This window comes from Emydura macquarii, unplaced genomic scaffold, assembly GCF_026122565.2.
Source record: "Emydura macquarii macquarii isolate MOO-44397 ecotype Brisbane River unplaced genomic scaffold, CSIRO-AGI_Emac_v2 contig_2531, whole genome shotgun sequence".
Classification (NCBI taxonomy): domain Eukaryota; kingdom Metazoa; phylum Chordata; order Testudines; family Chelidae; genus Emydura; species Emydura macquarii.
The window spans coordinates 5,705,863-5,731,991 of record NW_027132668.1 but is presented as its reverse complement, the minus strand read 5'-3'; the positions used below and the strand labels follow the sequence as shown (position 1 = coordinate 5,731,991).

Sequence of the window (26,129 nt, the reverse complement as noted above, 5' to 3'; positions counted from 1 at the left end):
TTATTTTTTTCTTCCAAACCCTTTTTTTAAAAACAATCTAAACTAGGAAATTAAATTAAACAACTATGTTAATACTATACTAATACAATACAATACTATACTATACTATACTAATACAATAATTAATACTAATACTAATACAATATTAAAGTCACATACATATTTTGAAATGAGTGTGTGTATACATATATACACATACTTATAATACACATACCTTGAAAATTAACATTTCTGTGTATCAATACCAAACATGTGCAGACTACAATGTAGACAAATAGGGTACAACATTTAATTTAAACTAGACAAATCTAGCTAATCGCTGCAAATAAGCATCTCAGACTGGTAAACACCTGTGTAGTCTGAAAGCAACTAAAACATATTTATTTATTTATTGTACAACTGGTTACACAATGAAATTTTCTCAGTGAAGTTTTGGCCCAGTACAGTCTCAGGGCCAATTTTCAATAAACAATGGATTTGCGATATTTATATGGTAGCATTTCCAAGCTCTGTTATAATTAGGATTCAGTTTAATAACAATATGGGTTAAGACTAAATTCTTGGAATGCCTCCAAAGTAACTATACTCTGCTAGCTAGAACTTTTGGCCAATTTAAACATATTTGATTGCTAGCACCATCACAGGACTATTTTCCATAATGATAAATACAAGATTAAATTCTCCAAAAAAATAAAGAAGAAGTTTCCCCACCTCCCAATCTCTAGATTTAAGACAATTTATCCCTGATTTTCTTTTGTTTCTGTTTTTCCAACAGTAATTTCCTGAAGAAATTGAAGTACTCTATAATTCAGCTTTTTCCCCACCCACCCAGTTACCTGCCTCAGCTAGCCCAGTTGCTAGAAGGAACATATAGTGTGTTAATTGCCTGATGGTAGAGTGATATAATCTTTACTTAATCCATTTAGTGGTTAGAACTGTACATTTTGGGACTATCTCAGTTAATTGAGCACTAATATATTATATGTCTTGTGCTAGAATATGACACAATGCAGTAATTGTACACTCACTGGAAACTTAAGAAAGCCTTTGAAAGTATCAGAAAATTGCCAACTGAAGTTTCTCAAAGGGTAGTTAGCATCTGCTAGAACCAAAGTATTACAACCACACCTCAACCAGTTGAGATTTTTAATTTGTAAAATCCCTGCAGCACATTATGTGCAGCAACACTACCACTAAATATGTTTTTCATCATGCTACAGAAAGGGTTTGTACTTTCTTCCCCAGTATTTTTTTTTAAAAACATTGCAAAAAACAAATAAATAGCATTAGTTCTCATTCAGAATTGATTATTAAAAATTATCATTTTCAGATTCTATAGCCAATATTTTTTTTAAAATAAGCCTAATGTTTTTCATCTGAAAATATTTCTAAAAGAAGTTACCAGCTATGCAGCTGTCACAAAGATTGTAATGAATTCTTTTGAGTCACTGTCATAATACCTAACACCTAAAGTTAGGCTCCTAAAACTATGGCATTTATCAAAAGCACTGAGCACTCAGCAGTACTCACTGAAGTCAGCTCAATGCCACCTGGGCGTTGTCCCTGGTTCCTGTGAAGGAGGAATCCTTAGGACAGTTAAATTGTAGGTGAAAGGATGCTCAGAATCTGCCTCCTCCTTAATTTCAATAGATTTTAGTAAAGACTGTAGGATTAGACTCCGTTATGCAATTGCAACAGGGGGAGGAGAATGCTCAGGCAACATTCTGTACAAATATACACTCCTGTTATTCCTGCTTAACTGTTTGCTGAAACACAGGCCGAAGTTCTTTTGGGGACTCTCAAAGTCTTTTGGGGACTTTTCAGAAAGGATTACACCGAGTTAAATCCCAGGGCTAATGTTTGTAAAACCTTCATAAACACATGTTAACAGTTCCCAGTCAACTTCAAAAACAGAGCATGATATGGGGTTTTTTTTCAGTAAAACAGACATTTAATGTACACAAAACACATTGTATATAGTATGAAATATCATAATAATGTTTGGAATACTGTGAATAATTTAACCACAAGCTATTAGACAGTAAATCTACTGCTGTTCCTTATACAGACTTTTCCCCCTTTAGTTTCTGTTACTACTATTCAAATATAAGGCTTCAGCACAACATTTTCTATGCTTTAGAGCACACATCATAACACATTCCCCTCTGATCTTCTTTCAGAAATGACTTCTCAGTATTTATAGTATGACCATAGTATGTATGTGTGTTTGTGTGTCACCTGGACCCGTCAGAGCTTGAGAAATGGCAGCATCTTAGCCCTTTCACTTCAGAACCCTGTCAAAAAACAAGCCCTCACAAAAGACACACTTGGTCCTCCGTTGATCAGCAACTTAGTCCACAGGGCTATTTGTAATTATTCTATTTATAATCCCCCCCCCCCCACCCACCATTTTGCTCTTTGGTTGGCTCAGGTCTTAGAGAATAACGAAGGTATGAACTCTCAGGTGGGTTGCCCACAATGAAAACTTCCTATATAGCCTCAGAATAGCTACGAGACATGTCTGGTAACTTCTACAACCTGTTCTGGAAGTTTTGTGATCTTTCTAACTGAGTTACCCTGCCCTGCTCTCTGCACGTGTTCAAAGTCACAGAGTACCCAGCTAAGATCCAAGTCTTCCCCCCCACTGCTTCTCTTCCCCTCTCTGGAGAAACAAAGTCTAATGGGGCAGTACACAAAGCGTATGGGTTATACACTGACGGTGTTTGCTCTCAAGGTGAGGAAAGGGCTTTACTTTTAAAGTAATATTGTAGGCATTTTTCATAGATGTGTGTCTCTTTCTTTTGAGCTTTATATATCTTTGCTCCCACATAACCTTTGTTTTAATTATAAAATGTCCAATTCATACTTTGACAGCAGTCTCGGACTGCTCATCTTCACAACAGCTCTCAAAACCAACTCCCAAATTATGAAGGATTTACTTTGAAGCGCAGAAAGGGGGAGCAGTGGGGAAGAGGACAGAAGACAAACCCATGCAGAAACACATGAAGAATATTTATTAATGCTCATATAATAATGGCTGATCATATCTTTTCAGATAAAGTATCAAGAAAATATGGCTCCTCTGGCTGAATGTAAATGGACTCACGTGTTCCCTATTCTGGTGGTAGGTATTTAAATGCCTAAGGTATAACCAAGTTGCAAAGATAGCTGTCATTATTGTGTGGGCGATTTGTTGGTTTCTTCTTAACTTCAGCAAATTAACATAGCACTTCCACAACAAATGAAATGCCAGGTTCCTGTCTTAAGCTTCAATTTAGCAGCCTATTCCTGTTCAGCAAAGCATGAAGCATGTGCTTAGCTTTAGTCCTGTGCTTTAGTCCCACTGACTTCAACAGGGCCTGAACATGTGCTTAAATGCTTTGCCGAATAGGGATGCCTTTAAGCATGTATTTCAATACTTTATTGAACCGTGCCTCAGTGCCTACATCCTAGTAAACTGAATTCAAGCCGGGAGTTTTAGGGCACCACCCATTTTCCTGGAAGTCATATTTTAAAACACCCCTAATTCATTCCATCTCCACTTCCAGGCAGTGCTATTAAGGATGTTTTTCACGTAAAGTCAATCCATCAGCCTTCCAAACCTTAGCTGTTTGACAAGGATAACATGTCTATAATGGGCAAACTGGTTGACGAAATTAAATATTTTAAATGTTTAACCTTTGTTGACAGGTGTCTCTGGTGTACTCTGCTAATGCTGAGTATTCTAACTGTGGTGAAAATGAGTACTATAACCAGACCACTGGAACGTGCCATGACTGTCCCCAGTGCAAGCCCGGAGAAGAGCCTTATATGGTAAGTTCCGAGTGTCAGCCTTATTATGAAATGTCACACCCGAGGCTGAAATATGAAAAAATGGCCGACAAAAGTGGTTATGGATCTCAGATATCTACTACTGATCCTACCAAATTTATGATGCTCAGCTGACTGCAGTGCACTTGAGATCCTTAGATAAAAGATGCTGTACAAATGCAAAGGAGTGTCAGTTCTTTAAAAAGTATTATTCACGTTTAAAGATAGACATGATTTGTAACAAGATTTTATTATATTTGTATTAGTGAGAGAAAGGAAAGACACTCAGACCCAATACAGCCAGCATATGAGCACATGCTTAATTTGAAGCCTGTAGCTATGATGTGTTCAAATGCTTTGCTGGATTGGGGTCTGACTCTTTTATACTTCTGTAAACCACAGCCCACAAATGGTTTTATATAAGAACTGCTTTAAAATATTACTTTTAAGAAACTATCACACACAATTTTGTCAGTAATCTCATCTTGGTTCCCGTACATCAGCTAATCAGCAATTTAAAACCTGATGTTAACATCGGAGATCTTGTATGATGAATCGCTTCAAGGGCTTGCTGACCCCCTACACAGAGAATTTAATTTTGCTTTCCTGATAAAATAGTTTGGCATTAAAGAAACTTGGAAGCCTCTGCAACATTTTAAATTACATTTTCCAAATAACCATTTAATTTATAGCAGATAATTTGCATATTAAAAAATAAATTACTGAAAGCTTATTTGGTTTTAATAGGCTAACCTTCCAGTTGTAAGGGTTTTGCAAAGTTGCTAATCCTGAATAAATGTGTTTGTAATTACCAGTTGGTATTAGTCCAGAACATCAGCACTGCTTTATTTAATCTAAACTGAATGCTCATCTGGGAAATCAGAGTTAAGGGGTTACAGAGTATCATGAAAACATTGCCATATGGGAAGCACTCCACAGCCTCTTCCTTCCCCACCTGTTAAGAGGTCCTAATATTCCTGCTGGAACCATAAAGCTTCCCCCACATTTTCCTGCTTTAAATTTCTAATCTTCAATGTCCTAATGTGTAGTCACCATCTTTCCAGTTGCGGAATGGATGCAACTCATTTCTGAGTTTGTCAGGAATATAATATAAATAGCTAAAGGGCTCCCTTTTGAGAAAAAAACAGAACTTTCTCTCCCCTTTCTCTTCCTAAAATCACAACATGCCAGCTCCTCATCATTCTTCAGCCTTATCAGTACAGACACCAAGAGACTGAACCACAAACTTGGCACTCGTATTCCATAGCAATACAAAACCATGGGGCCAGACTACAATGTTCTCTCTTCCTAGAAGGTAGCACCAAATGCAGTTCTATTATTCAGTGTCTTTCTGTTGTTATAGACTTGCGGATATGGCACCAAAGATGAAGACTATGGCTGCGTTCCTTGTCCATCTGAAAAGTTTTCTAAAGGAGGTTACCAGATATGCAGGCGTCACAAAGATTGTGAGGGATTTTTTCGAGCCACTGTCATGACACCTGGTGATACAGAGAATGATGCAGAATGTGGGCCTTGTCTCTCTGGGTAAGGATTTAATCATGAATCTTTACAGACATGTTCTTCAAAATGTCCCAGATGTCTTTTCCACATTGACACCTCTGTTTTCCTCACTTGATTATAAATACAATATCAATTAGTCATAATTTATGGTATTGGCAAAAATAATAGATGCCAGTATTTGAAAGTTTTTGAGTAGTTGTAGTAGTAGAAAATAGGAATGTGCCTTTAATCCCATTAAAATGCAATAAATTGGAGGAATGTTTCTGAGGGAAAGAGTGGGAAAAAAGAGATGATATTTTTCCCCTTAAAAAACAGAAAATGACTCTCCTCGGAAAAAGACCAGCTGTCAAGTTTGACACTATACAGTATTTAGTAGTTCTGTAGTACAGCTGTCCAAGATATGGCTACATTGCAAAACAAAATCTGAGGCAGCAAGTCTCAGAGCCTGGGTCAACTGACTTGGGCTCGCACCACAGAGCTAAAAATATCAGCGAGACATTCCTATTAGGACTGGAGGCCAGGCTCTGAAAACCACCCCCATTCCAGGTCTCCAGCCCAAGTGTTAACGTCTACACGCTATTTTTATCCCCATAGCACGAGTTGACTCAGGCTCTGAGACCCGCTGCTGCAGGGATTTGGGGAGGTGGGTTTTTTTCTTTTGTTTTTTGCATTGTAGATGTACCCTCAAGGGCTACTAACGTCATATTCCTTATTGCTTACTAACACCCTCTCGAGATTAAAAATAATAATATCCCATGGCTGGTATCAGTCGTAAATGATGGGAAGGCACGGTAGAAGGGATAAAAACAAGAAGTTCCTAAACATGGTCTTATTGGTTTGAAGTGAAGATCCAATACATGCCATGTGTTAGGACCACCTTTTTACTACCATTTTGAGCTCTACTGAGAGCAGATAGCATAATTCTGAAGGGGGGAGGGAAATAAAAGCGATAGAGAAATCACCAAATTAAGTATATTAGAGGTGTACTCTTAGATATATTATCTTTTAATATCTGCATACATAGGCATGCAATTTTTAAAAACTTTATTTTAGTTGGCTTTATTTAACTAAATATCATGCAACAAACTTCACTATTTTACTTGTATTCACATTTTTACCTTTGGGCTACATGTACAACTCCCACTGACATTATTGGAAGCTGTGTGCAGGGACTGGAGGTACAATATAGCTCAGACTACTTAAAACGCAGTTGAATCTTTAAAAAGATCACTGATTCCTTAGAGTCATGGAGTCTAAGGCCAGCAGAGCTACCAAATCATCTAGTCTGACTGACCTCCTGTAAATCACAGACCACCAACAAACCATACATCACTCACACACTAAACTCAACCAACAAAATTAAACCAAAGTATTACAGCATTACAGTGTAGCCCATAGGAGACTACACGATTGTGTGCAATAGACAGAAAATAGGCAGGACTAAGGTGCACCACTGCTCAGGGCCCCTGCAACGGCAGCAGTTGATTTAAGAGAGATATTCCCTGTTATTCCCAGCAAGAGACCTGTGCCCCATGTGGCAGAGGAAGATAAAAAAAAACCAAGGTTTCCCTGCAATCTGACCTGGGAGAAAATTCTCTCTCAACCCCACACGTGGCAATCAGCTAGACCCTGAGTTTATTGCATCAGTGATTCTATATGATATTTTCTCAGTTTACAGGTAAAAAGAAGTGTTTGTCTAGCTTAGTGGTTCTCAACCAGGGGTACATGTACCCCTTGGGGTACACAGAGGCCTTCCAGGGGATACATCAACTCATCTAACTATTTGCCTTGTTTTACAACAAGGTACATGAAAAGCACTAGAGAAGTCAACACAGAATAAAATTTCATACAGACAAAATGAGAAAGTAAGCAATTTTTCCGCAAGCATTCTGTGACACTTTTGTATTTTTATATCTGATTTTGTAAGCAAGTAGTTTTTAAGTGAGGTAAACTGGATTACACAAGACAAATCAGTATCCCTTTCAGGAGTAAGTAGTCTGAAAAGGTTGAGAACCACTGACTTAGCTGCCAGGCTAACAAACTCACCCTGTGGTTTGAAAGGAATCCCACTTGACTTTCTCTTCATACATCACCAACAGTATTGAAGACTCTGAAGGTTGAATAATATCCTCAGTCACACCTGCACAATCTCATGGAAGACTAATGGAGTTGCACAGGTACAACTGGGGTTCAATCTGTAAACAATAAGGCTGCACAGCTGTCACTTGGGACATGATCAGAAGATACTGTGTTTGCACAGGTGTGAGAGAAAAGAGAATTTGGATTACAGGATTCTATTGCTAAGCGGCTGATGCATGAGAGAGAAGAGACTTATTTGACTTTCAGATCCCAGGGTGATTTTGGAGGGCTGACAGTTAGAAAAATATATTCTTACTTGTAAACTGAGGAGATCAGATATGAAATTACTGAGGTAAAATAAACACAGACGCCCACTGTGCTATTTTTACAGACTTGGGTCCCATTACTGAGAGAAGCTCAGAGAAGCCACACAGACTGCTCCTAAGTAGCTCTGGAAAGCTGTTATAACTCAGGGCTGCTCTGCCAGACCCGACTATATGGAGCACACAAACTCTCGCCATACTTTCTCACACCTAGCTTCTAAATGGGGATAGTGAGGTGGGATGGCATATGGGCAGTTACCTGCCAGGCAAAGGCTACTTTACACAGGGAGTAATCCCCAAGGGGCAGGGCTTCAATTTTCAGAGTAGAAAGGCAGTTAAGAAATGCAATACATATAACTACCAAATTCTGTGATCTTGACCCAGGGTTATATCATGCCATCAGTATGACCCCTTAGGTCATTCATAAGCTCTTTGTGCCCAAGTTTTCCTATGCGTAAAATGGGAATACTACTACTTATCTACTTCCTAGGGGTGTTGTGAGACTGAAATCATCGATACTTGTGAAATACTTTGAAATCCTAGGTAGGAAGGTACTAGAGAAGTGGAAAGTATCAGTATTATAGAAGAAGAGTTAGAGCATCAAAATCCATGACAGTTCTCATGCTCTTGACCCATGCTCTCCTTTTCCACAATTAGTGCTATAATTTGATTAGTAAATACTTTCCCACATTGCCCAAATACTTGGTGCATAGTAAGGTAACACAAAAAAAATTATTCTGCTATTTAAAGTTCATAGAAATGGATTATTAAGGCTTGCAACTGGAGAGCTTTCTTCAAACACAGATGAACACTTGCTTGCCATTTAGCACCTTCTCCGATTCCTTTTTTGAGAACAAAAGTAAATCTGTCATGCTGTGTCATGGTGAAAACCCAAGAAATATTTCTTCAGCTTGATTTGATAAGCTGAATGTAGGGCTATTTATCTTTTCTAAACCATTGTGGCTATTAGACGCTTGATCTAGACTATTCCATATTTAACTTATGGAGCTAGAAGTATCTTTGGCCTGCCATTCTTACTTATGGTTTGGCAGTAATTCCCTGCTTATTCATTATGTGCACCACAGTGCATCATTATGTGGCACTGACAATCCACCAAAGAATACTACTGAGGTAAAGATGGGGAGGTAGACTGGGTACAAGAAGTATAAAAAGAGAGGAATGAGTGTCTCTTTTTCAAAACTGCTAAAAAACCCAGTGTCCACTAGCTTATGCACTCTCTTAGCTATCTCTAAGGGTATGTCTACACTGCAATAAAACATCCATAGCTGGTCCATGTCAGATGACTTGGGCTTGTGGGGTTCCAGCTGTGGGGCTATAAAATTGCAGTGTAGACATTCGGGACTCTGTGGGTTCCCAGAGCCCAGGCTCCAGCCTGAGCCTGAATTGCTACACTGCAATTTTATAGCCCCCTCAGCTGGAGCCCCATGAGATCAAGTCAGCTGACACAGGCCAACCATGGGTGTTTTATTGTAGTGTAGACATACCCTTAGGCACCTCGAGATACTCAGTTTATTGCATTGTTATCTTTTTTTGACCCACATGTGACTAGTCAGAGTTTGAGGCCCTGAGGATGTTACATTTGGGAGTAGGAATTGATATATTTTCTTTGATACCATCTTGTTTATTTACAAGAAATATACAAATTCCTGCTTCTCCAAATGCAGGAGGGACCAAAACCAACAGGAGCAGTGCTTTATCTTACAGGCCCAAGCTCTATTCAGCCAGCTTCCCTGACCTAGACTTCTCTCTAGGCTTCTCCAGGGTCCCAACAGACTTGCAGGCTGCTGCTTGGCTTTCTTGATCTAGCTGTGAGTCTTTACCTTTGGTCGGGGGCTTGATTAACTTTTCTTGATAGTTATGTAATTGAACGGTGTGCTCACACCCGATCTTAGAGGTTTGTGATCCATGCAGTCACCAGTAGTTCTCCGTAGAACAGTGCTTTTATCACTTATTTCACATATTAGATGGCAGGCCGCAAAATGATTAAGGAGACGAGTAATTCTTTTTATGTATATACAATTAGGAATGTATTATGGCTCTAAGAGCCAAAACAACACTTGTGGAAGGTGCACCACCCAAATGGTAGTAACTGGTGGCTTATATATGTGGAGGTCCCCTATGCTTCCAGAAGTGATGGAGAACATATTCAACAGCAGCCAGTGCTAAACTTATATCATGTGTACTATGGGTTTCCCCAGTGCAAATCTGCGGATGCTTGCCCGTGTATGGGGGACTGCCTCTTGTGCCTTTTTTCCGTTATTATAAGGCTAAAATATTAATGTACAGCTGCTGTCATTCATGTGGCTTTGTATGTTGAACTAATGTAGATAAAATTACAAGGTAAGATAAGAGGCACCTGTTATTTCTTGAACTGTAAAGAACAAAACAAAAATATAACAGGCTATTTAAGAATTTTGATTAATAGTTTCAGCGATAATTTCTGAATGGGAATGTTTTCAGAAAAAAGTCACATGTGCATACTTGAACAGATAAGAGCAGAATTCAGAAGTTTTGCAAGGTCAAGTATATATTATATTGGATGCTGAGATACCGTAGTGAAAAGAACAGAATAAATCCTTTAATTATTTAGTTATAAATATGCATTATGTTCAGTAATAGTTACTAGACCCATGTATTAAAATTAGGTACGTAAAGCATGGGAATGTCATTTATTAATTAAAATGTTAAGACTGTTTTACTCATCAGCTCACCTATGAATGGGATTCTTACATACATACTGCCTACTTACCACCTTCCGACACATACTTTAAGAGCAAAATGGAAGTTTAAAACATGAAAATCTTTTCTTTGCCAAAAGGGACCTAATAGAGACCATAAGGTTCATGTTAAATCTAAATATAAACTATGCCAAGAAAGGAGCTGTTTGAAATACTATAAACTCTAGTTTGGCTTTCTCTGAAATTGGGATGGTTTTTCTAGTCATGATTGGTGGCCTGCTCAATTTGGGCTTTTTCCTCCTTAGTTAAGGAGATAGTCTTCTGTATACACAGCATAAGAATAATCTAAATAAATCCATTGGTGGTCTTGTCTGGAAAATTACTGCTGGAAAAGAAATACTGTCCTTGTTTAGAAAGTCTCATTTCAGGGCATGCTGTAAACTGCAGCAGGAACTCAGGAGGCAGAATAATGTTGTTTTAGGCACTGTTACTGCTTCATGTCATGTATGGTTAATGGTGGATTAGTTGCCTTTATGGGCGAAGGGCAGACGAGAAAGGTTGTCTCAAATCAGGCAGAAAGAAATGATAATGTTTGTCATCAAAACGATTATAAAAGTTTTAAAAAGTGATTTTATCTTAGAGTAACTGCTTACTGCTCAACCATACTTAACTGTGAAGCATGCACTCATATTGTTTTGTTTTGCCTGGTCTTGCTCTTTATTGCAGTTACTACATGTTGGAAAACAGACCAAGGAACATCTATGGCATGGTTTGCTACTCATGCTTGTTGGCACCTCCGAATACCAAGGAATGTAAGTGTTTTTTAGTTTTTATGTATTTCATTCAGTTTTGACTTGGGTTCTGCTGGAAGCTTCATATACAGCACAGCATTTTGCTGCTACATATGCCAGTCAAAAACTAAGAGTCAGCCCCACAGGAAAGCTGTATCTGTCTCCAGCAAGATCACACTGCAAACTAAGCGATTAATTCGGGGAAATCCTAATTAGTCCTGCGATTGTTCTCTCGTGATGTTTTCCATCTCCAAAAATACTCATATCTGATCAATTACCCTTATTTAACTGGCTACTCTCTAGGTGTTCAATATCTTAATGACTAGCCAGTTTCTAGGTTTCTCTGAGGATGCTGTACTGGGAGATAAGCAATACTGGAATTCTAATTACATGCAAATTCCAGTTAGCCATTCCTCTGCTATACTGAGTCCCTGCCCTTCCATTAAGATGGGAAGAAGCAGGGAGAGGTGGCCTGCAGCAAAGATTGAGGTCAGAGAAAAAATGGACATACAGCCAGCTATATGTTTCAGCAGGCAGAGCAAGGCTGGTGGCTAAAGAAAAGTGGGTGAGGATGGAACTCTTTTGAAGTTCTAGGAAGGAAGAAAAGGTCTTAGAGCAGAACTGGTGAGAACAGAAGCAAGGATGGAGTCCTGCTAGCAGTGGGAGGAAACTAGGGGAGGATGGAAGCCAAGATTACTTGTCTTTTGTTCCAAAATTTACACATTCAGGGCAAAAATAACTACTCTTTAGGTTAGTAAGGTTAAAACTGGAAACAAAGTTGTCCCTAACTAGTACATGTAGAATCATCTCATTAGTTTGGTACAAAGCAGCGACTGTCTTCTAAGCACACAGCCTCACATTACATTCTCTGTGAGACAATCAAAATATGGGACATCTTCCTCTGGATCCAGGTAAAAGAGCATCCTGCCTTTTCAGGCTCTTCTTCAGTCACATTGTGGGAGGGCTGACAGCAGAATATGAACTTGTTTAAGAAGCTGCTGAACTTTTATTTGTTAATTGCAAAAAGAGAGCTACTGTTTTCTAGTGGCACTTGCTAATTATCATGTTGAACTGGGCCAGTGGTTGATTCATCCCTTCCCTGTGGGAAGGAGAGAGACATGGTCACTGGGAACACCCCAATGCAGATAAAGCATCTGGGAGCCTAATCTCCTCTTCCTGTAGGGGATGAAGAAGGAGGTGGTGCAATTAGAAATTATCTATGGATGAGAGTGAGTGGACTGGGACTTCCCTGAGATAATCCAGGAAAGAGGAGGTGGGTAGCAGGAGAGGGACAAATAAACAGAGGAGAGCCCAACCCCAGCCAGCAGCCAAGGGGGAGAAAGCAGGGACCCTTTTTCTCTACAAGCAGATAAGAATGAGCCTGCTTATGCCTCCTCCTATTTTTTAAAAAGTCCATCAAATGCACAAACACAGTGATACCTGATCCGTAGGATATAAGGGCTGGGATTGTCACACAGCCATCTGAGCCGTCATGGAGACATGTGGCAATTATCTGACTAGCAGATGATCACTGATACACAGCAAACAAAACAAGTTACAGGTTTAAAATACTTTTTGATCTTTGTTACAAGAAGTGGGATTATGGTGATAAACTGTATACCTGTGACTATAAGGCCCTGCCATTTCCTCTTACCACCACCAGTCACTGCAGCCTCACTGCCATCTTCTGCTCACATTTGTCCTATCTCTACATAAACAATGGCAGGGATCCAGCTTATCTAGTAGCCATGACACCCTGAATTGTGATGGGCTTGAGCCAATGCTTAAGAGTTTTGTAAAATGGGGCCTGAATCTTTCCAAACATGTAAGATATGGAACATCTGGCAAGGAACCACTAGAGGAGTTTAGGGGCTATTGCTTAATTCAAAAAGGCTATTTGTTAGGTGCAATATAAGCACGTTTAATTCTTTGAGAAAAGTATGTATACATGACTTGCTAATCACATTCATTCTGGATTTGCCAAAGGCACCAATAAATGGTGTGGCATATTGCCAGCTCCACTCTGGTGGGTCCCATATTTTTCTCTCGTGTGGTGAGCCAGGGCACCGCCTGTTGCCTGTTTCTGGGCCTTAGCCCCTCCGGTACTGCCTGGGGAGCAGGGGAGGGAGAAGGGAGCCAGGGGCCCTCTGAATAGCAGCTATGCGTTGCTGACAGTGCTTGTGACTGTACTTCGTTCCCCTGGGCTACTTCCCCCTTTCTGGTCTCTTGTACCTTTCTCGTGGCGTTTCTCTGGTCAACGGCAGCACTCCTCCCACACTACTGCCAGCTCTCCTCACTCTTTCCTTGTCTGGCTGGAGCAGGGGTTTTTATCAGGTCTCTAACTGGGCCTTAACTGGCATCAGGTGCTCCTAATTAACCTGTAGTAACCCCTGCTCAGTCTACAGGGAACAAGGCTTTGATCATTCTTGGGTTTATCTATTTCCCTTCCATCACCCTCCTGCTGCCCTCTGACCCTGCTGTCTCACAATAGGTAGAATATACATTATCTTTGGGAGCAGGTTAGCCAAGTGCGTTTAATCTACTAAGAAATCAAATGGACCGTAGGAGAAAATAGCAATCTAAATCAAAGTAACATCAGCACTTCAATATATTCCAGTAAAACCAATCATTTAATTACACATTGTAAAGTATTTAACAAACATTTTCTTTTCTGAAGCTGTTTTTAAATCCAGTTTGCTTGCAGCTGATCTTCTAGGCATTAAGACCAGCGTATTCGTTTCATTATATACAGAACTCTGGATATTGGTGTGATATTGGTGCTTTATAAATTAATAAATAATAAAGAAAGAAAGAAAAAATAACTTGCAATTAAAACGGAAAATCCCTTTCCTGTGGGATCTTTTGAAGGGCTCACAGTCACTGGGGCAAGAAGTTAAATTTAAGCAGTTAAATTCTGGAATAGGCTTCCAAGAGAGGTTGTGGAATCCCCATCACTGGAGGTTTCTAAGAACATGTTGGACAAACACCTGTCAGGGGTGGTCTAGGTTTAATTGGTCCCACCCTACTACAGGGGCCTGGACTTGATGACTTCTCAAGGTCCCTCCAGCCCTACATTTTCATGATTCTATGACACCAAAAAAGGCTATGGTTTACATGAAGAAAAGAACAAGAGGCTGTAAAAACCCTACAGAAAATGGGTCTGTGAAACTGCCAGAATGTTTTAAAACCTTTTTACTTATTTCCCCTTGTCCCCTCAATCATCTCATCTTTTCCTTCCAGAAGGGTTTGTGTTCTCAGAATAGTTGTCATATGTCAGAGAATGGGAGAATTCCAGCACTTCCCTCCGGATTCAGTTTTTAAACACATATATAAGTGGATAAAAGACTTGCTGACCTGTAGAAAAGTGAAAGTGCTGGAGAAAGTAGAAGAATTAAGCGGTGAAAAAAGGAGAAGGGGAGAAAAGGCCAAAACAATTTTTGACTTTTTAGAAATTTAATTTTCAGCAGTTTGGTGGCCCCTTTTATCTATTTTTCCCCCACCTAAAATAATAAATCATTAATGTAATAAAGAGGTTACTTGCCGGTGGTGTTCTTCCAGAGAGTCCCCTCTGCATATTCACACTTGTGGGATTAGCGACTTCTGGCATTGATTTGTAGAATCTTCTTGACAGCAGTGAATGTTAGGGCCACTCATTCCTCTCGCCCCCAAACCTCATGGAGGATTCTGAGGATACAAAAGAGGAAATGTCCCTAACAGTCTTCAGTTCCTTCTCTAACATCAGAATTCTTTTAGCCTCCAAAGACGTGGGGAATATGAGTGTGGAGAGTGAATATGCAGAGGTGACACTCTCTTAGAACATTTACTGAAAAGTAACTTCTCTTTCTTCTTCAAGTGGTCTCTGCTTATTCCTACTTGTGAGAGATTAGCAAGCAGTACAACCCACTAGGAAGGTGGGCTGAGGTGAACAAGGAGTGCAAAACTCCCATAATGAGCATTAGCTCTGGATGGCAGGTCATGAAAGTGCTGGAAGTGATCACAGTTTCGCTCTCCCGGATCAGATTTCAATGAGGGACAAATTTTTGCTTCAAATACATACAGACCTTCAAGTAAGAACATTGCAAATTCTATGAAGACGACAGAAGGCCTACGGTGGCTGCTGCCTTCAGATTAGTTGAATGTCTTTTGATATATCCAGGTGAATGAACACCTGGCAAAACATAAGAAAGGTGTAAAGGAGAGTTGGTAAAATACAGACAGGTTAGTGGCCTGTATGAAATGAAAACAGATAACATGGAAATGGGGCTGAGGACACTTACTAAATCATGCTTCTCATATGGACTACAGTTTGTAAAATATTGGCCAATGGACTGTAGCTATAGATATAAGTAATACTTTCTTCCCAGCTATATGTTACAGCTAATAAACCAAACCAGAGGCTGCAAGACCTTTGTGAAAGAACACTCGAACCCCAAAGCAATTGAGATACACATAAAAAAAGAATATCCCAGGGAAAGCTAAATGAATACATCTACTTGCAATACTCACAGCATAATCAAGTGCATTGTTATAAAAATATCCATATTTTTTGTCATAACCATGATGGCAGATCTGTCAAAAAATCATTCCTTCTAATCTTTGACCCCCACTCAAGTAGCTGAAAAGCAGTGGTATTAATCAACCTATCTAGGTTTTCAACACACATGAACTAATGGTCTTATTTTAATGTTTTAAGCAAGATACTAAAGTAAATTTTAATTACCAGAGTGAGACTACCATCTGGAAACACCCCTTTTGTTGTTGTTGCTGCATTCTCAGAACTTCAAAACAACTAAACAGATGGGATTTTTAATCTTGTACAAAATAATTTACTAGAAGACTGAAGGCTTTTTATGTCATGTTCCAATCAGAAGCTCACTTTTATATCCATGTTCTGAAGGCCCAGAATTCAGGATCTTTAATTGAAATGCTTAAAACACTTAACCAGAAAAACTACTTATAGTACTAGTAATACTATATATTTTATATAAATTTTTATAGTTGTACAATAGAAGTACAAAGTTTATATTCCAATCAATTTATTTCATAATTATGTGGTAAAATGAGAAAGTGAGCAATTTTTCAGTAACGCTGTGCTGTGACACTTTTGTATTTTATGTCTGATTTTGTAAGCAAGTAGTTTTTAAGTGAAGTGAAAGTGGGGGTCCACAAGACAAATCAGACTCCTGATAGGGGAAGAGTAGTCTGGAAAGGTTGAGAACCACCGGTCTCCATTAAGACAAGAGTTTGAGGTTAAGTCAGGGTCAGCTAACCTCAACCTTGTTTCTTATTGTAGACCAGACCTCAGAGGGAGGGATTTGAGGGCCAACAAAGAATGCATTCTCAGTCACTTGGAGCCTGAGGATCTATGGGAAAACTTTGGTCCAACTGTGTAGAGCTTGTGTCATCCTCTGAGAGGGCCTACCCCTCCATGCTGCCTGTGGAACTCCAGCTCCTAGCCTCACAACTCATTCAGAAGCCATGATGCCATTGTTTTTTCACATAAGTGGCACTAACTTGTAGAAAATACTATAGGGTTGCCACAGCTTTGCCCCATTTCAGTCTTGCAAGCCTGCTTCAAAACCAGCAGAACCCCAACTTCATGTCATTCATGTAGACGGGATTCCAAGGTCTCATAGCAAGACTAGGAGATTAATGCCTTTTTGGATTAATTCTCCTTTTCATACTTTTGTAGCCATTATAGTATAATTTCAGCTCTTTTTATCCGCTTTATGTTGCATAGAAAAAGATGTTAGACCTCAGATACAGAGTTTAATTCACAGAACACATACCTGTCAATTCTAGGTGCTACACAATAAATACAAAAATTATAAAATCCAAAATCAAAATACAACACATGCAAATGAAGTGCCAAACCAAGGCCACATAGCCTAGAATGGTCACCACCTCTGCTCCCTCAAGAGACGACAACTGTCACAGGGTGCACTCACCTCTAGTGCTCCCTCCTCCTGGCCATCTGGGGCATTAGCTCTGCCGGCATTGCGCCCTCGTCTGGTGGTGTCTCTTCTGTCATCCTCTCACTATGTAGACTCCTCTCACTCCAGGAACTGCAGCCTCCCCTTTGTGGAGGCTCTTCAGCCAGATCACTACATTCCCCTCCTCCCAGGGAGTAACTGTGGACTACCCTCTATAGTCCCAAAAAACCTCCCTTCATCCAGGAAGTGACTGCAGACTATGTCCTTGCAGTCCCTTTCTGCTCTCAGCTCCTAGGCTTTGTATAGGCCCCTCCTATTCCTGTCAAGCTCATCCTCATTTAATTAACCCCGCTCCCTGGCTCCTTCTCCAGGTGCAACCTGACAAATTAATTGGCCAAGCTAGCCACCTTCACCATTCCAGGGCTTGTGTGGGGGTGGACATGCCACCAAAACCATCTCATCAAAATCACAGGAGAAAAGTTAAATAGCTGCTTGAAGGCATAGCCGAGAGAACACAACAGCAAAAAAAGTTCTCTTTTGTGTATCTTAACACCAATGACTACTTACAAGTTTGGCAAGAGCTAATGTAAAAGTTTGGCTATATAGTGCCTAATTATTACAAGCATAAAATCTGGGAGCTAAAATATTTCCCAATGGGCCTGATCTCATGACCACTGAAGACAATGGGAGCCCTTACAATGATTTCAGTAAGCATAAGGTTGGGCCCCCAATATCTCTTTGGCAGTAGCTCTGCAAATGGTACTATTATTGCACACCTCACAAACGTCGATTGTACTATCCAGCAATCTTCTCCAAATTAAGGTGCAATTCTATTGCCTGGGAGATTCTTCTTCTTATTTAGTGATTTTTAGTTACTCTCAGTGTGCAGTCAGGCAACATTTCCAAATGTGTAGGGCTAGTATTATGCACTTAAATAAGTGGACTGATTTCCACAGATACTGCAGCTCCCATTGGCTTCCATGGGAACTGTACCTCTAACAGACCACTTATGTAGGTACCTAAATATGAATTCACACACTTGAAAATTCTGGCCTGTGTTTACCAGATAGCGAATCCTATACTTAGGACTAGATTTACACTTGTAGTCTGAATCAAGGTGCCTTTATTCTGGGTTATCATTATTTTTTCCATTTTATCTTCCACTACCCTCACAGTCCCTGTGCTAATAGCTCAAAAGGCAGTAAGTTTCTGATGCGCATACATTGTAAAAATATCTGTTAGTTGAATGAATGGCAAAGACAATTTTAAATGCACGCTATTTACAGAGTTGATGTAACACTCTATCATGCACTATAAATGCACATATTTTTACAATGTGTATTAAGTACACCGTGAAGAAGCTATTGCAACCTAGATGGTGTTCGCCTAGAGCAGTACGCTTCCAGAACACCCAAGAAGTTACACACATGGTGTCCTGCCAACCTTGCTGCTGCTGACACTTCCATCCCAGTAGTAGAGCCCCCTTGGACTGGCCAGCAGAAGGAGTATCTGCTGTTCTCTCTCCACCCCTCCGAATAGCTGCACTGTGAAACAGAAGAGTCATCTGATCTTTGCTGCTGTATACCACCATGCTCAGCCCATACATTGCATGATTCCTGTTGACTGACCTACAGAGGCACAGACTGGCATTAGAAGGGGAAATCTATGGAAAGCGGAGGAGATAATATGATGACAAAAAGGGAAGGTGAGGGGACCTTAAGAAAGGAAAGTGAAATAGCAAGAGAAGATATTGGGGCAAAGGTAGGAATAGGGAGCCAGAGTATAACAAATAGGGAGACAGAAAGCTGAGGGAAGAAATATATGGCCTGTATAGACAGTGTGGAGATCTGATGAAAAGCAATGAGGAGAGAGACACACACCAAGAAAAGGAGAAAACTGGATGAGGAAGTCACTAGATACAGGAAAAGAAGGAATGAGGTGAGGAGGAAATACGAGAGGCAGAATACAAAGTGGAGAGAAGGGCTCCCTGACTCCGTCGGGGAGCTGATGAGCAGGATCCCCTGGGAGGCTATGAGGGGGAAAGGAGTCCAAGAGATCTGGCTGTATTTTAAAGAAACCTTATTGAGGGCTCAGGAACAAACCATCCCCATGTGCAGAAAGAATAGCACATATGGCAGGCGACCAGCTTGGCTTAATAAAGAAGTCTACAGTGAGCTTAAACACAAAAAGGAAGCTTACAAGAAGTGGGAGCTTGGTCACATGACTAGGGAGGAGTATAAAAATAGTGCTCAAGCATGCAGGAGTGAAAACAAGAAGGCCAAAGCACAACTGGAGTTGCAGCTAGCAAGGGACATGAAGGGTAACAAGAAGGGTTTCTAAAGGTATGTTAGGAACAAGGAGAAGGTCAGGGAAAGTTTGGGCCCCTTACAGAATGGGGGAGGCAACCTAGTGACAGATGATTTGGAAAAAGCTGAAGTATTCAATGCTTATTTTGGCCAGCTCCCAGACTACTGTACTGGGCAGCACAGAATGAGGGGGAGGTGAGGAGCCCTCAGTGGTGAAAGAACAGGTTCAGGACTATTTAGAAAGGCTGGACATGCACAAGTCCATGGAGCAGGATGCAGTGCATCCGAGAGTGCTGAGGGAGTTGGCTGATGTGATTGCAGAGCCATTGACCATTATCTTTGAAAACTCGTGGCAACTGAGGGAGGTCCCAGATGATTGGAAAAAGGCAAATATAGTGCCCATCTTCAAAAAAGGGAAGGAGGAGGATCCGGGGAACTACAGACCCATCAGCATCACCTCAGTCCCCAGAAAAGTCATGGAGCAGGTCCTCAGGGAATCCATTCTGAGGCACTTGGAAGAGAGGAAAGTGATCAGGAACAGTCAGCATGGATTCACCAAGGGCATGTCATGTCTGACCAATCTGATTCCCTTCTATGATGAGATGACTGGCTTTGTGGATGTGGGAAAAGTGGTGGACGGGATATACCTTGACTTCAGCAAAGCTTTTAATACTGTCTCCCACAGTATTTTTATCAGCAAGTTAAAGAAGTATGGGTTAGATGAATGGACTATAAGATGGATAGAAAGCTGACTAGATCATTGGGCTCAACGGGTAGTGATCAACGGCTCAATGGCTAGTTGGCAGCCGGTATCAAGCGGAGTGCCCCAGAGATTGCTCTGGGGCCGGTTTTGTTCAACATCTTCATTAACGATCTGGAGGATAGGGTGGATTGCACCCTCAGTAAGTTTGCAGATTGGAGGGAGCGGTAGATACTCTGGAAAACAGGATAGGATACAGAGTGACCTAGACAAATTAGAGGATTGGGCCAAAAGAAATCTGATGAGGTTCAACAAAGACAAGTGCAGAGTCCTGCACTTAGGATGAAAGAATCCCATGCACTGCTACAGACTGGGGACCAACTGGGTAGGCAGCACTTTGGCAGAAAAGGACCTGAGGGTTACAGTGGACAAGAAGCTGGATATGAGTCAACAGTGTGCCCTTATTGCCAAGAAGGCTAACGGCATATTGGGCTGCATTCGTAGGAGCATTACCAGCAGATCAAGGGAAGTGATTATTCCTCTTTATTCAGCACTGGTGAGACCACATCTGGAGTATTGTGTCCAGTTATGGGCTCCCCATTACAGAAAGGATGTGCACAAATTGGAAAGAGTCCAGCAGAGGGCAACAAAAATGATCAGGGGGCTGAAGCACGAGACTTATGAGGAAAGGCTGAGGGAACTAGACTTGTTTAGTCTGCAGAAGAAAAGAACGAGGGGATTTTTGATAGCAGCATTTAACTACCTGAAAGGGGGTTCCAGGGAGCATGGAGTTAGGCAGTTCTTAGTGGTGGTAGATGACAGAACTAGGAGCAATGGTCTCAAGTTTCAGTGAGGGAGGTCAAGGTTGAATATTAGAAAAGACTTTTTCACGAGGAGGGTAGTGAAGCACTGGAATGGGTTACCTAGGGAGGTGATGGAATCTCCATCCTTAGAGGTTTTTAAGGTGGAGCTTGACAAAGCTCTGGCTGAGATGATTTAGTTGGGGTTGGTCCTTCTTTGAACAGGGGGTTGGACTAGATGACCTCCTGAGGTCCCTTCCAACCCTAATCTTCTATGATTGTTTGACAGGAAAGTGGGCTGTATTTAGTTCATATACATATGATAACTTTTTAAATCCATGCAAAATATTCCTCCTCCCATTTCAGTATCCACCCGTCACTAAACAAAGAAAAGTAATAATAAACGTGCTTTCCCATTTGTACATCACATTGCAGCTGTTTTTATCAAAAGCCACAAACATTATCTGGACAACATGTCCACAAACCTTGCCTCTGTGCCTGCCACACAACAAGTTCAGTAGTGCTGTTCTTTGGTCCTTATTGTGAATTGGGCTTGATAAGTACAAATAATTTTAATAGTCCTGCTATGCACAGGAAAACTGTTCTTTAAACATAAAGGAAGGAAAAAAATTACTTTAATAGACAGCACCTAATCTGCATTATGGACAAATGACTGACTACAAAGCTATTTAAAAGTTAAAGCTGTTTTTATTAGAAAAGCAAATTCAAATCTGGAAACAAATGCAATTATTCTTTTAAAACAATCAAAATTATTTTCATGCATTTTTAAAAAAAAAGGCTGTAGGGAGAGTCTGAGTCCAGAGAAAACTTTTATGACCAAATTGTAACCTCCCTAAATAACAACGTTTATAATGGAAAAGCTGACAAACCCCTAATGATATAGGATTGCTAGCAGGTGTCTTTATTACATTCCAATGGTATTACGTACAGGTGACTAAAAATGTAAAGTACACGGCTATACAACTGTATGTCAGTCGTTTTTTCATGGCCAGAAAAGAGTGATTTCCATATGTGGGGCAGCATACACTCAGAATTTCCCTGCCTGAACTATATCTAAAGCATTAGAGATAATGTAAGTGACATCATCTGCATTGAAACCAGAGTTAGGAATGTGGTCTGGGTACAAACTAGACTTTCATAGTCTTGATGTATCGTTGGATGGGAAAAGAGCGACAACTAAAGTAGTTTTCCTCCCCCCATCCCTTTTATCCATAGGAAGCTGACAAAAGCTGGCAACATAGTTAACAAAAGCCCTTAAAAAACTGGCAGTTTTCAGTTCACCTTTTAATGCAGGTGCATTATTTGGCATATTCTTCAAAACCACATTCAAAGCAAAATCTTAGCTCATAATAAAATGTGCCAAAATATTAAATTTGATATCAGGCTTAAAATATGTATAATTACTAACACTTATATAAGTATACTTGAAAGATGACCTTGTTTCAGCATCAGGGTGAAGTTCACTGTGACACGTATTACAAAAAAACCCAAAAAACCCAGATGGTCCCATTCCTAGGTAACCATACGAAAATTCTTGTTCAATCATTCTGATCCTGCATGTACTTAAATTTGAGCATGCGAGCAGACTCAGAGTGTGAATGGAGGACTCCGCCACATGCTGAGCTAGGACAAGGTAGGATCTATCCCTCAGTTTGAAGTAGGAAAATAATGGTGTAAAGTGCAGAAATGGTTCTATTACCATCTCTTGGTTATTTATTTGGGCAATGGTTTTCTACAGCCTGACTGCTCTTCCTGTTCATGGATAAATGAAAAACTGTGTTAACAATATAAGAGTGGCTGGACGCCTGATCCAGCAAAACAAAAATGGTTCCATTAAAACATGCTTGAGCTCAACTAAAGAAAAGGGGGACGAACTAGAGCTTGTTGGATTATCTAAAAGCAGACAAAGGAGCATATTATTTTGCCTGTGTTAATTAAACTGCAATGTAAGAATAGCTATTGTTGACTTGTTTCAGCCTGCAAGAATTGTATGGCATCACATTTGAACATTGACCTAAGTTCCCGACTTTCAAACTGGGATGAAGAAATAAACAGATAAAGATCAGAGGGTGAAAATAAATTCTGTGAAAAGAACTAGCACAATGGTAGAGAAATTAAGGAATTATTTATCCTTAATCTCTATTTCATACAGAAACTAACTTCGTTCTGCCATTTTTGCAATGGTCTAACAGCAAAGGGTGTTTTAATGGCTTATACCTAACTTCTTTTTGAACCAGGTTTGTCACAGAGAAGTGACCAGAGGCCAAAGTAGGAATGGGTGCTCATTCTGGAGCTTTAGAAATTAAGGGGAGAGAAAATTTTAAAAAAGAAAAAAGATAGGTTAAATAGCAAATAAAGACTTCCTTTTGGGGCATTATTTCAGACTATGGAATATAATTTTCCAAGAAATGTGGTAAAAGATCCTATGAGATATTTAAATGTAAACTTGATAAAGCACTACAACATTAATATTTAGTCCTGTCTTGAGTGCTGGAGATTGGACTAGAAGACTTCTTGAGGTCCATTCCAGTCCTACATTTCTATGATTCAGGGACCAATCCTATACTGGTAGGAAGATGGATTAGATGACCTAGTAGGCGGTGTTGTTGTAGCTGTATCGGACCCAGAATATTAGAGACAAGGGAGGTGAGGTTTACTGAACCAACTTCTGTTAGTAAAAGAGACAAGGTTGAAGAAGATTCTGTGTAAACTCAAGAGCTTGTCTTTCTCACCAACAGATATTGGTCCATAAAAGAAATTACCTCACCCATCATCTCTCTCTAGACAACCCAGTAGATCTTTTCCATCTATAATTTCTGTGAGTCAAACCCTAAAGTCCTTTTTCAGGCAAAACTCATATTTAAACAAATGGGAAACTGAGTCAATTAAACTTTTGCCTAAGTAAGGACTACAGGACTTGGTTCTATGATTTGTTCACCATAATTCACAAGCATCCCATGAACAGGATGAGAATGAGTCATCAGCCTGGTTGCTATGGCTTCTGCAAACTAAGGTCTTTCTTCCATATACACATTTTAAAGTTTAAACAGATGTAATTATTTTACCTACATAGCATTGAAAGTGCCTGGCAAACCAGTATATTTAAAATTTTATAAAAATAAATGCTGCTTCAGTTTAAAAAATAAAACTATAATAAATAATATTTATGTCCTTCCACGCCAACAAATGAAGTTCGGAAGGTGTTCTGCCATTGTTATAGGAAAAAAATCTTCCGAAGCCATCTGCACTGTATTCTTAGAGCCAAGTTAAGAGTATGCATTTATCATTCTGTACACATAGTAACATTTTATACTGGGTAATATTTTTTCATTTTCTAAAAACTATTTTTTTTATTTAAAGATCATGTATATTTCTTTACTTCGTAGACCAGGAGATATCTTTCATAAGCAACCAGACAGCTTAATTTCCTGTTGATCTTAACTGATAGGCCAAGACCCTGAAATTCCTTACTATGTTTCCCAGAATGTCAGAATAGCACTAGTCACTTTTCAGTTGTGGTGTGAATTTGCCCGACTAGGTCTTCAACGACTGTGCTACCCCCATCCTCCCACAAACACAGACTAGTTGCACTGTACCTTTTAGTCTTAAAATAATTAATTCACTAATACCTACCTTTTGCTACACAAGGTAAATATGAAGAATTATTAGTGGTTTTTATCGTTTTGCTTGATGATGACTACATCGCATCTTAGAATAATTTAAAAAATTTTCAGTGTCTGCTGACGGTACCTGTTTGCATCTGCAAACTACTTTAAAGGTTGTTACAGGAGTGAAGAGAATGGTCTTTTCTAACCCTAATTTCTAATTCCTGTTTTGGAATCTTATTACAGTGAGATGCTCAATGAGAGTATTCCTAGCTTCGGTCTTAGTTCCCACTGTGTTTCTGTCTGTGCCTAGAGTCAAAAGAAGCTAGCAGGGTTGGTATTTTGCTGCCATTTGTGACCTGATTTTCCATTCTGAAAACATAGCACATTCACTGCTGAACTAAAAAAAAGAAAGACTATTGATGTTTTTAATCAATCATACAACCCAGATAGGGAAAAGAACCTATAAAGTTATCTTACCTATCCTTCATTGCCAATTGTTTCCTACAGTAGATGTAGGGCTTACTCGTACAACAATGGTGGCTTAGAGTTTTTTCCTAGATGATGGATTCTAGCTGGCAGGATCATATGAAACACGTCATCCTGCCAGGCTGCATAAAATATGCATCCTCCCTATGCAGTTTCACCAAGGGGTAGGCATCCTGCAATATCGTTTGCCATCTTCCCCAGTGGCTCCACTGGGGCAATGAAACTTTAAACACGAATCAGGGCTCCATCGAAATCCCACTTATGGAGGCTGCCTGAGAGAGGCACTCATTTGCTGAAACTTCTAGATGACTACTCCGGGGCCTGCACCAGCCAGCTCCAGACTCCATCATGGCGCATAGGTTGTGAGTGACTTGCATCACTTTGACTCACTCGTGGCAGACATTCTGCTCCCCAGACATGTTTACATGAGGGGAATCCATTGAGCAAATCTGATCCTGTGTATACCATTGAACGTTTTGTCTTTAGACAGGTTAATAAATCAGTCAGTAGGGCTTTGAAAATTCCTCCAAGGCCTATGCAAAAATATATACAAAATCCATATTTTAATGACTTGGAAATTCAGTGAAACTAAGTGCGTGCTCTGCTTACTCTAAATAGGTCAAGGCATGGCTGATACTTCACAAGGTAAGCAGGAAAATTTATGGCAGTTTTGTTACTATTGCAGGTGCAGGCACTACCTCTGGTATTTCAGCCATTTTCCCAAGTACCTCTGGCTCAAACACGCTCCCACCTTTTCAGCATGCACACAAAGGTAAGAAAAGCTTCCCCAGGTTTATTCATCAGCTATTTCTTCAGAATACAGTATCAGCTGATATAACTGTTGAGCTGAAAACATCTGCTGTAAAATTACTTTTCACTATATTCCCATATTTGAAGAATCAATAACCAAAAACAATAATAATTTACGATGATTTCTTATTCCTTGATTAATCAATACTATTACTTCAGTGGAGATGAACTTAAAATGGATTTCGACTGAGTTGTACTGATTTATGCCAGCAGTTTATTTAGTTCATTAGTTCTAGCAACAA

At 39.9% G+C, this 26,129-nt stretch overlaps 1 protein-coding gene across 1 annotated transcript in view; it reads left to right on the top strand.

The window, feature by feature from the left end:
* The first annotated feature begins 3,073 nt into the window (after window positions 1-3,073).
* Window positions 3,074-26,129, top strand: part of EDAR (ectodysplasin A receptor) — a 36,271-nt gene continuing 13,215 nt past the window's right edge. Inside the window, exons 1-5 of the mRNA XM_067563537.1 lie at window positions 3,074-3,124; window positions 3,691-3,813; window positions 5,174-5,355; window positions 11,159-11,244; window positions 25,763-25,849. Of these exons, the coding sequence (XP_067419638.1) occupies window positions 3,074-3,124; window positions 3,691-3,813; window positions 5,174-5,355; window positions 11,159-11,244; window positions 25,763-25,849 (529 nt within the window). The remainder of the gene's footprint in view (window positions 3,125-3,690; window positions 3,814-5,173; window positions 5,356-11,158; window positions 11,245-25,762; window positions 25,850-26,129) is intronic.